The 11,941-nt window shown below is 36.1% G+C and overlaps 1 protein-coding gene across 1 annotated transcript in view; it reads right to left on the reverse strand.

Annotated features, from left to right (window-relative positions):
- Positions 1-5,516: 5,516 nt before the first annotated feature.
- Positions 5,517-11,941, reverse strand: part of ABCA10 (ATP-binding cassette, sub-family A (ABC1), member 10) — a 106,615-nt gene continuing 100,190 nt past the window's right edge. Inside the window, exons 32-40 of the mRNA XM_011983972.1 lie at positions 11,770-11,861; positions 11,366-11,544; positions 11,006-11,081; positions 10,840-10,934; positions 9,895-10,014; positions 9,575-9,715; positions 7,507-7,586; positions 6,537-6,592; positions 5,517-6,429 (exon numbers count right to left, since the gene is read on the reverse strand). Coding sequence (XP_011839362.1) covers positions 6,331-6,429; positions 6,537-6,592; positions 7,507-7,586; positions 9,575-9,715; positions 9,895-10,014; positions 10,840-10,934; positions 11,006-11,081; positions 11,366-11,544; positions 11,770-11,861 — 938 coding nt within the window. The 3' untranslated portion in view covers positions 5,517-6,330. The remainder of the gene's footprint in view (positions 6,430-6,536; positions 6,593-7,506; positions 7,587-9,574; positions 9,716-9,894; positions 10,015-10,839; positions 10,935-11,005; positions 11,082-11,365; positions 11,545-11,769; positions 11,862-11,941) is intronic.

Raw genomic sequence — 11,941 nt, forward strand, 5'->3', positions numbered from 1 at the left:
GTGGTTGGTTGGGAATAAAAAAACTCTGTGTTTGTTCACTTAGCCTTTCAACTACAGGGATAAGGGAGAAAACAGTAAACGAGGAAAATGGAACTAGTTCTTCAGAAATGATGAGACCAAGATGGAGGCAGGAACAAGAAAGAGTAAAAACAATAATCAAACAAAGCAGTTAAATTTGTATGAGAAATCTGTATCTATTTTCTTTTCACTACTGATGAATAAACACAACTACCAGTTAGTTGTATATTTAACTAATTCAGACTAAGTTAGCAGAATATTCTGGAGCTGATTTTTTTTCCGAATAAAGCTAAGCAATCCATAGTATGCTTTGGAGAAACTCCTAGGATAGACAAATGAAGACTTTTCCACAAATTTATTTCTCCCACCCTCTTCACAGTGGATGAAGGATTTCATAATACACATGAACAAAATAAGTCACTGGTTTGCCAAGGTCTACAAAACATATAAAAAGATTCAGATAAATTTTTGTGCATGAAGACTATAACAAACTGAAATGTGTTCAATTCATATAGCATATTGTGTCTCCCTCTGCTCTGCAAAGAGTTGCAAACTTCTCTTGACCTGCCACAGTGAATGACAAAACAGGAAACCAAAGTCCATGAATTGGGAAATCTCAAATATTTGACATGGCTCCCAATCCACAGATGTTAATGATCATAAAGCTGAGAAACTTTCTGGAGCAAAGCAGATAATTTAAACAACAACAACTACAGTTATGATACTATTATGTGTATACGTGTGTGTGTGTGTGTGTGTGTGTGTGTGTGTGTGTATGTGTGTATATATAATTTCTCTCCTTGGCAATTACTTCTGTGTTTAAAAATAGTCAACAGTGACATGCCACTTCTTTTACATTGAAAACTGGCACAAACACTGCTAATATAGGTGTTCTAAAGTTCTCATGGGGTGTGGGAAGGGAGGTCATAAACACTCTTAACATTTGGTATTAGGAATACAACAAAACTCAAAGTTACTTTTAAACCACCTGTAATACAATTAAGGTTTTTATGAAAGTTTTTGTTGTTATCATTGTTTTAGACCCTTTATACTTTATTTTAGGAATCATTTTCATTCTACCATTCTTATAATTGTATTAAAATTCACAGCTACAATATCAATGATAATTATTTAGATTAAATATATTTATTAGTTTCATTTCTTACCATTGTCTCTTGTGTATGCTTTCTCTTCCTTTTTCTTGACCTGTTTCCTCTTATTTATTTTCATTTTGGGAGGCCATTCTCCTTATGTAATGTAACAATTTCCCCACAAATGGTGACCTAATATACTAAAGTGCCCAGCCTCCAGCTAGAAGGACATGGAAATGGTGGATAAAATAGATCCCCAAATTGAATTTCCAATATATAGTCAAATTCAAAAAAGGAAGAAAAAAGATGAAGAATGTAAACAACAATGGAAGAAACAAACAAACAAACAAAGACAGAAAGACATGTTTCCAGGTGTTAAAACTGAAAAGGAATTTGAAGTTTCCCTAAAGTTGTGAGTGGCATTTCAGATACTCCAGCAGTTGAAGGATATATTGGACTGAAAATCAAACCTCAGGTGTTTTAATGACCCTGTGTCCTGAACTTGGTCCTTGAAACATTAGTAAGCTGGAGTTCATATTCCTGGGAATCCAGAGGGTTTATAGGACTGTCCAGTGCTAAAAACAGACTAGGAAAATTTCACCTACAACCTCAGGGAAGAATAAAGCTGTATTCTCTGCCCAATTTCTGTAAGACAGACAGACAGACAGACAGACAGACAGACAGATAGATATAGATAGATAGATAGATAGACAGACAGACAGATAATCACCCATAGAAAATGAAACCCCAAAGTATGTAGAGCATGTATCAGGTACAAGAGACAGGAGAAGAATCTGAATTTATTCTCCCAGCATAATAACATGTCCAGAGATGTATTATAGGCGTTAGTGTACACACTCTGGAGCCGAACTTGTGTTCAAATTCTCACTCTGCCATGTGCTAGCTGTGTGACCTTGCACAATCCATTTAACTCTTACCCCCTCAGGTTTTTCTACCCCCCAAAAGTGGGAAAACAATAGTATTAATATATATATGGTTATCATAGGGGTTAAATTCATCTATGTAAGTACATAGAACAATGAGGGAAAATTGTAAAAGCTCAAAAAATGTTATGTGCTGCTACTTCCCCTCCTCCTCCCCCCTCCTTCTCCTCCTCTTACTATCCTGGAGTGTCACAGAGAAAACACAAAAAATTCCATAAAGATACATCCAAATTTCAGAACACAAAGCAACAGAGGTAAAAGAAATATTCCTCCCACTAGATAAAGTCATAATCAAAAGTCTACTATGAAAACAAATCAGTAGGACAAACAAATGAGACTATTCGAAAACCCAAGAACTAAGGAGGAAATTATTGTGAGCTAAGCAAGGTCTCTCAAATGTGACTAATACAAAATTCTAAGTAGTAGTATTTTTAAGATATTCCCCTTTTTTTTTTTTTTTATAATTATGTGTGTTTCTTTGGGAACTTTGCTGATTGTTGCACTTAGATTTAATCATTCCGTAGTCTTAAATTTTCTCATTTGGCCAATGATTTTTTCCCATTAATGACCCATATTAAAGAAGTCTAGATTCATCAGAGTGGTGGTTGGACTCTGCTGGCAATTGATTAGGTCAGTAATTCTTTTCTTTTCTTTTTTCTTTTCTTTTCTTTTCTTTTCTCTTTTCTTTTCTTTCTTTCCTTCCTTCCTTTTCTTTTTCGTTTCTTTTTTTTTCTGACAAGCTAACCCCTTTTGTTCCTTCCCCTTCATTTCTCTCTGGAAGACAGACACAAGATTCACCAGAAACAAAAGTCCTCTTCACTTCAGTTACTACCACATTCTGGAGATGGTGTTGGCTGTGTAGCCAGGGTTCTTGGTAGGACTTTTTTCTTTCTGGGTGACCCCCTACACTGGTTACAAGTGAAAAAAACACAACAACAAAATGAAACCACATGGTAGAATGATCATGAGGCTGAGCATTTTCTTCCTTGACTAAACTCTCTGTTCTGTTCAGTGATATAACAGGCTTTCCCTTAGCTGGATCATGATTTCATAAGTCCGCTAGCAAGGTCGAAGAACGTAGTATGGTCTTTCAAATTTCTCTTCACTTTCCACCTTTCCCAATCTAGTCACAGATGTGCTAGCTCTTGGCATCTTTCTTTTGTCTAGCAAATAATTATTTGGGATGCTAACAATATTATAATAAAAGCCTGGGACCTTTCCTGGTGTCATGTTAGCTGTATATTTCTGCCCTCTTTTTTTGTTTATGGAAATGGGCACTTTACTTGGCATTACTGCCAACAGTCTCTAATTCCTTCCTTTCTGGGTAAATTTCTGGACTGCTAGGGATGGAAAGGATTGGTACAACTCCACACAATGACCCAGACATTCTAGGAATATATTTGAAGTGATTATATAGATAATTGCTGTAATGGTTAATACAGAGTGTCAACTTGATTGGATTAAAAGACACAAAGTACTGATCCTGGGTGTGTCTGTAAGGTTGTTGCCAAAGGAGATTAACACTTGAGTCAGTGGTCTGGGAAGGGCAGACCCACTCTTAATCTGGGTAGGCACCATCTAATCAGCTGCCAGCTCGGCCAGAATAAAAAGCAGGCAGAAAAACATAAAAAGGCTAGACTGGCTTAGCCTCACAGCCTACATCTTTCTCCTGTGCTGGATGCTTCCTGCCCTCAAATATGGAACTCCAAGTTTCTTCAGCTTTGGGACTCAGACTGGCTTCCTTGCTCCTCAGCTTGAAGACAGCCTATTGTGGGACCTTGTGATTGTATGAGTTAATACTACTAAATAAACTCATATACATATATACACATATAAATATGGAATTATATATATATGGAATAATGTTGCATGTATATGTTTGGCAGGGTTCTCTAGAGGGACAGAACTTCTGCAGCATTGTTTCTAACAGGAAAACTGAGAAACAATCTGTATATCTTTCAATTTAGTCTTAACTAAAAAGTTTTGGTACATCCAAACACTGAAATACTAGATACGCACTACAAAAAAAAAAAAAACAAAAAAAAAAACCTGACTTAAACTGACATAGGTATACAATAAACTAGGAAAGTGTGATGTTCATAGTATGATGCTAAGTATTTATATAATAGTAGATATAATATTATCCTGTGTGTATATGATAGAAAAACATATTAGCTAAGAAAGAGTATTTTCCAGTTTAGATTGTATAAACACTATAATTTTTATGGCAAAACATAAAAGAATTTAAAAATTTTTATTTTTTAAAATTAAATGAATTATCCACTTTGACAATTTTTAAGTGTACAATTCAGTGACATTAATTGCATTCACAAAATTGTGCAACCATCGCCACTGTCTAGTTCTCAAATTGTTCATCAACCCAAACAGGAATTCTGTAACCATTAAGTGATAACTCCCACTCTCTCCTCCCCCAAGCCACTAGTAATCTTTAATTTCTTTCTGCCTCAGGGAATATGCCTAATCTATAAATAGATATTCCATATGAGTGTAAGCATACAATATTTTTCCTTCTGTGTCTGATTTATTTCAAGCAAATTTTGTTTTATTACATCTTTACTATAATAAAAAAAATTAAATGGATTGAGACACTGAGACTTTATGGGCAAAAAATGTATATTCATTTTATTTGCAACAGGTTTTTTTTTGTTGTTTTTTTGTTATTGTTGTTACCCAATCCAACACAATCCTGCTAAATTTTCTGATTCATTTGCTTCTGTATTCATCCAATCAATGTTTCTTATTGCTCTGCTGCAAACGCTGCTTGTTGGAAGCATGTGAAAGTCAGCAACCGCATGTCATCTCTGCTTTCACCAGGCCTATCTTCTTACCGCCACTTCTGACTTTAGGGTGGTTTCTGTGGCAGTGGTCCTCCTGTCGCTTTTGGAACAAGACACATTTTCCATTGAAGTTGTTGCTTGCCTGACGTCCTATCTTCCTAGGTGTTTCACAGGACACTTTTAGGCTGACTCTTTCAGTTGGGATTCTGAAACCACAGGTTGTACAAGAAGCATGGTGCCAACATCTACGTCTGGTGAGGCCTCACACTGCTTCTACTTGGCAGAGGTGAAGTGGGGCCAGCATGTGCAAAGATCACATGGTGAGAGAGACAGAGAGAGGGAGAAGGAGATGCCGGGCTCTTTTTAACTACCAGTTCCCCTGAGAACTAACAGAGTGAGAACTCACTCATAATTGCAAGGACAGCACCAAGCAATTCATGAGGGATACATTCTCCTATGACCCAAACACCTCCCACTGGGCCCCACCTCCAACACTGGGAATCAAATTTCAACAAGAGATTCAGAGGGTCAAATACCCAAACGACAACAGATGGATAATAACTTTTTCTACAGGTCAGAGAATAATATGAATCTTACAAAAGAGAGAGAACCATCAGTTGATATCTCAACCACTTACCTTAAGACTGTAGTAAACAAAACATAAGAAAAGTCCATCAAAGTTTTATTTCTAAGAAGTAAATTTGCATATAACCCAAACTTAATAACTCTGGTGTTACATCACTACAGCTCTAACATTAATGCAGCAATTATATAACACAAAAGTGTTATAATGACATGGGAAATGTTCGTGAACTGTGAGGTGAAAAGATACAGAAAATGACTATGCCTACTGATATTACCTTTGAAAAAGGACTCATAAAAAATACATTGAATATAAGTTGGCTAAATAAAATATTAACTCTGGTACTTTCTTACAGATTATGGTTATCTTCTTCTATATAATTTCAATATGTACTAAAATTCACATGTATTTATTTTATAATCAGAATATGTCATTTTAATGTTAAGTTGTGCCAATTCATCAGATCTTCTTATAGTCAATGTCACATTAATTAGAATCTGAGTAACTAATGTTTAAAAATAGCTAATACATTTGAAGTTCAGGCTAAAAAAACTCATATTTTTATTTGTAAAATGTGCTCAGTGTTAGCTTTATTGATGATAACCAAAAACCAACCTAATATTACATGATTTTTAAATTATTTTTAAGCCCAAAATAGACCACGTTGGAGAGGAATAACATGTCTGATTTTGTTAATTTTTTCGACTGCTTTTCCCTATATTTCCTTGTTTCATTCATCCTAAAATTTTTAAAAATGAAAACTTTAATCATTACTGAATGTTTAAACTATTGAATATTTTCTTTTGTTAACTGAAGTAAAAGGAAACATTCTTGTAGAATTATGGAAACTAACAATGTAGTAGGACCTAAAATTGAATGTTAGGAGGTTCTTCGTTTTAAGGGTCTTCCTGTGGGAGAAGTTTCCACTGAACTGTTGTATCAATTTTATCATCAACATTTCCCATCTCCTGCTCTTTACAGAGTTCTAAGAATACCTAAGTAAGAGAAAATAAAAAAGATACAAAAAAGTCAGGGTGTTTCTGAAAGACTGATTCACACAGAGGTCATCTGGATGGTGTTCACTCGTTCAATGAAAACCCACCTGCTCCAAGGTAGCCTGAGAGAGGCTGTATTCCTCCAGGTTGAAGGCCTGTTTCACTGCATTTAAAGAGACTGACATTAGTGGCTTATATATTTTTCACCAAGTGTTTGTAAAGTCATACAACAGAGACAATAACTTCAAATTGTTTAGATACTGTAAGATACAGGCCAAATAATTACATTTCCTTGAAGGATAAATTAAACAAGAGTGCTGATATGGCTAATAAAAGATAGCCATGCATGAACATATTCAGTTTCCTATAAACTCTCTCTAAAAAGCTCCTTGTGTCCTATTTTAGTATTATCCTTTTGATTCTTTACATGTATGCTTTGGACTCCAAATCAGCTGTCGAGAATAATTTATTCTATATTTATAAATCTACAGAGGAGTCTACTCCATGCTGGCTCCCTTTTAACAAACCCCACATTTGTACCTTCTGCATCAATAGCCATAAATATGCAGTGTCTCTGGAACTAGTTCAGAAGCCCCTCCTCAATTGTGACTTGTTACACCTCACCCTTCTGTGTTTTCTTTTGCTGACCTTCACTCAGTCCTCCAATTGTTACCTCTGTACATTTGCTCCTGGGACCTTGGCTTTTAGAAACATAGAGACCCCAAAAGCTCCCCTTGATATTCTTTGGGACAACATTCTCATAATTATCCTTCAATTCTATGCACTGTTGTCATGGTAAGAAACAGCCCTGGTACCCCAATTCAATCCTGCAGGATGGAGTAACCTGACTGACTCATGGCTGGGCTTCCTGGTCAGCACAGGAAGAATCAGGTGGAGCAAATCCACATCTAGGACCACCACTTCACTTCCTTTGAGATTGTTATGACTATCCTGGTAGGGATTTTTCAAGTTTTGATTGACTATTTAATTGTTCTACTTGAAATTACATAGTCTATATTTTACATAAAAATAATGCAAACAATACACAAAGTCTTATTTGTATATATCCAAACTTACCTGCCTCTAATTTGAAAAAGGCCCGGGACAGAGGGTGGACATCCTCCACAGGTAACTTATACACCATTAAAGAGGAGTATCTGTCAGGAAGAAGAGTGAGATTGATCACTGAGTTTCAGTGTGATAACACTGGGGAGGAATTAACAGGCAAAGTAAAATAATTTTTCAAAGTGTTCTTTAAATAAAAATGTCTCACTTGATACAGCATGAATCGATGTGAAATAACTTATATTCAACCATAAAAAATGTTATAACAACAAACATCTAGTTGCTTCTAATTTTATGTTGAAGATAAATTCTGAGAAATGGCTCTGATCAAGAATCTTTCCCACTCAGCCTGCACTTTCTTATTGTGCTGTATTTCTTACTCACTCTCAAAAAGCAACCTTTCTAGAACGTTTGTGTTACTTTCCCTTCTCTCATAAGAGAGATTGAGATTTAATTTTCAATCTCTCCTATAAGAACTAAAATATGTTGAACCCTCTCCTGCTTAAAAAAAAATTATTTCTTGACCTTCAGACCCCCTTTCATGTGCACAATCCAATGAACACTCTTCAATCCTCATTCTGCAGATTTCTCAAAAGCATTATATAAAATTGTACACACCCTCCTTAAAACAAACATACTCTTTCTCTCTTAGCTTCTGAGACAACCACACTTATGATTTTCCTTCTAATTCTCTAGGCCTGCACTGCTTAATACAGTAGCTATTAACTCCATGTGGCTATTTACATTTAAACTAATTAAAATAAATAAAATTGAAAATTCAACTCCTCATTCACACTAGCCACATCTGAAGTACTCGGTAGCTACATATGTGTATTGACTACCATCCTGGACAGCACAGATAGGACATTTTCATTATTCCACAAATTCTACTGGCCAGTGCTGTTCTAGATAATCCTCAGTATTTGTTGGTATGGTTGCGGTGGTACTGTCCACACAGGAAGATTTATTTTCTTCCTCAATCCCATCTCAAAGCTGAGAGCTCCTGGGGTTCAACCTAGACCCTCTTGACTTCCTATCTCTCTTGTTGGCCTCAACATTCTCCTAGTTTAGTGGTCTTCTATATGGTTAAAAAATCCCCCACTTTGTTTGTTGCCAGACTGGATCTCAATGACCTCTTCCTTCTCTTGTGAGCCACAGGTCTACATCTCTGTATTTTGTCATCTCCACTTGAATATCCCTTTACACATCAACTACATGAGCTTTTGTTTCATCCTTCACATTTGTAGAATTCATTCTTGACCTAAGTTCTTTAAACGAGCTGTTTCCTGGAAACAGTGTCTGTTACTCCCACTTTTCAGCTGACCGAACCCTGCTCAGTCTTAAAGCCCTACCTCAATGTCATATCCTCATTTATTTGTATCTTCATTTGCTTAATATCCTCAGCTCCAAAAGAGAAGAACCTTGTCTATTTTGTTGACTATTCAATACATAGCCTGCAGCAAATAATAGGTGTTCAATAAATATAATAAATATTATAAAAATAAATGAATAGAAATGGTATACAAGAAAATTCTGTTCATCTTTCAATTAAATTCAGCCTTATTCTGCTATTCACAAAGATTTGATTATCATTACTTGTAACCCATGGCTGACCACATACAACTTTAAAAGAAACATTGAGAGGATCAACTGATTTACAACTGAATAATATAGGATAGAGTCAATCCTTCTCAAGCATGGAACTCTCGATGCGATTTATATTCAGCAAAATCCTGTAGGTGAAAGCATTGTTTTCATTGTTTATTTTTTAAAAATCATTTAAAAGTTGATAGTTTAATTTGTCTGAACTTTGTTCTTAATCTCCAAGCCATTCCACCATTTACACACATACATATGAATGCACACACACACACAACATTCACCTTTTCTGAGGTCTAAAACACTCACTAAAAATAACTGTTTAGTTTTTGTAATGCATCCTAGCAATCCTCAAACAGCTTGTTATGTAATGAATAGGTCCACTCTGCCTTTCTCTTCCTGTTTAGACTAGCACAAAACTAATTGATGCTAATACTGGAAAACACTCATACTTGTCACTCAAACCAAAAACATCCTTTACCTTTCCTGCCGAGCAGCCTGTGGGAAAAGCTTCAAAATCTCTGTGTGGAGAGCTTCCACCTGAGTAGGTTCTTTCATTTTTATTTCTAGTAAATAATCTTTACCAAACTTGTTTTTCAGATGTTGAATGGAACCAATACACCTAGTTCAGGGGAAATAAAGAAAAAATACTTGTCTCTTAATTTATTCCTTGGTTCTCACTGTAGAGGAAGGTGTTTAATTATAGGTTAGGGAGCTGTAGAGCATCAGCTGTTCATAGCAAACTGAAACTCTCTCTATAAGAACATGTTAGTCTCATGCTGGCTCAGGACAGGCACCCACCTTAGCGTTCCTGAAACCATGATGGCTACACGGTCACACACAGCCTCAGCCTCCGACATGTAATGGGTGGTCAAGAGGGCGCCCCTCTCCTTGTTTTTAATGGTAGCCTGAAGTATCTGCCTAAAGATAAAGTAAGGGATTGTTTACATTTAGAAAGTAATTTGGGAAAATAGATAAATAGAAAAAAGCAGGAAATCTAAAGAGAAGATGTTATGTTAGGATGCAAGAAGCCTGTGCAAAATGGTGAAACCCCATCTCCACAAAAAATTTAAAAATAAGCCAGGCATGGTGGCACATGCCTGTGGTCCCAGCTACTTGAGAGGTTGAGATGAGTGGATCGCTTAAGCCCAGAAGGTTGAGGCTGCAGTGAGCTGTGATCACACCACTGCATTCCAGCCTGGGAGATGGAGAAAGACTCTGTGTCAAGTAATACAATAAAATAACAAATAAATAAACAAATAAATAGATAGATAAATAAGGCTACAAGAGAAAATCCTTGCCATAGAGAAAAAGAACAAAAATTGTGCTACATTACCTAATGATAGTACCATATTAATAGGCTTCAAAAAAGAAGAGTATTGGTAAAATAATGCATTATTGGAGAAGAAAAGTAGAAAAGTTGGAGTAAAAAATAGAGAAACATCACACTATGTGACTTTCAATAATTGAAAAATGAAATGGAAAAATAAAAAGACAGGGGGAAGAGGAATAAGAGAAGAAAAATCCAAACAAACATAATCAAGAGTCTGTTTGGGTCTTAAAATATCTATTTTTTCCTTCCTGGAGGAATTTTGAATGCTGTATTAGGTTTCACTGAATTACAAAATAGAAGATGTGCCTGTCAAAGGTTAATGGAGCAAAATGTAACAAAGAAACATACAAAAAATAAAATAAAAACCTAGATGTATTCTATTGACTCTGACACTTAATATTCGCTCTCCTTACCATATTTGCTGCTGCCCCTCGGGGTCCATCCCAGTAAACGGCTCATCTAGAAGCACCACTGATGGGTTCCCCAGGATGCTCAGCACAAAGCACAGCTGCAATGGGAGGAACAGCCCATGGGCACCCAGCCAAGGGTGCACAGAGCAACCCCGAGCCCGGCCCATACCTTTCTCTTTATTCCCTCTGATAGAGTTTTCACGGGAGCCTTAAGTTGCTCCTGGAGCTTGAGAGCTTCCACCAATCTGACAAAAAACAGTGTGATTATACATGAAGTATATGGCAAATGGACCTATCCAAAACAACTATAGGAGACTCTAAGCACTGTTATTCTAGATAGTAAATTTAAGCTTCCTTAACATTTTCATACATGCTAAATCTTATGATTTGGTTCTTATGCAGGTAGTTCGATCATTTTATTTGCATGAAAATTTAAAGACACTGTTTATAATTTCCTTTTTATATACAATGAAGAAATGACATATTTTTCCCTTCCTCCAGCTACAGATTGTGAGACTTCTCTCTGTACCGTGAAATACTAAGAGCAGCATCTTCTTTGCCCAGTCCTTTCACGGCTGCATACAACTCCAGGTGCTCTTTCATTGTAAGCTTGGGCCACAGTGAGTTCTCCTGAGGGCAGTACCCCAAGAACTTGAGACTGTTGTCATGCTGTTGCCTTACCGATGTTCTGCTGTCTTGTAACACCACCTACAGAAGACAATGAATGTCAGATCCACCTTTGGTTTTTGCTCCAATCCCCTTTCTACTAAAGGAGATAGAAGTGGCCATTAAGCTACAATATTGTTTGAATACGCAAGAGAAATTTTATAAATTATTTCATCTATTTTTTTAAAAGATATTTGATTTACTGATAGGAATAATAGAAGGATGTCATCAATATTTAAAATAAAATTTCCTTCACATATCACATACCACTCCTGCACATGGCTTTGTGTATCCAGTTATCATTTTGATGGAAGTACTTTTACCAGCTCCATTGTGTCCTAGTAATCCCAAAACTTCACCTGGAAGAAAGAGTCACCATCAATATTTGAATTTTCTCTTCTTTTTTATTTTTTAAAGGGTTTTTTTTTTTTTTTTTTTT

The sequence above is a fragment of the Mandrillus leucophaeus genome, unplaced genomic scaffold (assembly GCF_000951045.1).
Source record: "Mandrillus leucophaeus isolate KB7577 unplaced genomic scaffold, Mleu.le_1.0 Scaffold1, whole genome shotgun sequence".
Lineage (NCBI taxonomy): Eukaryota > Metazoa > Chordata > Mammalia > Primates > Cercopithecidae > Mandrillus > Mandrillus leucophaeus.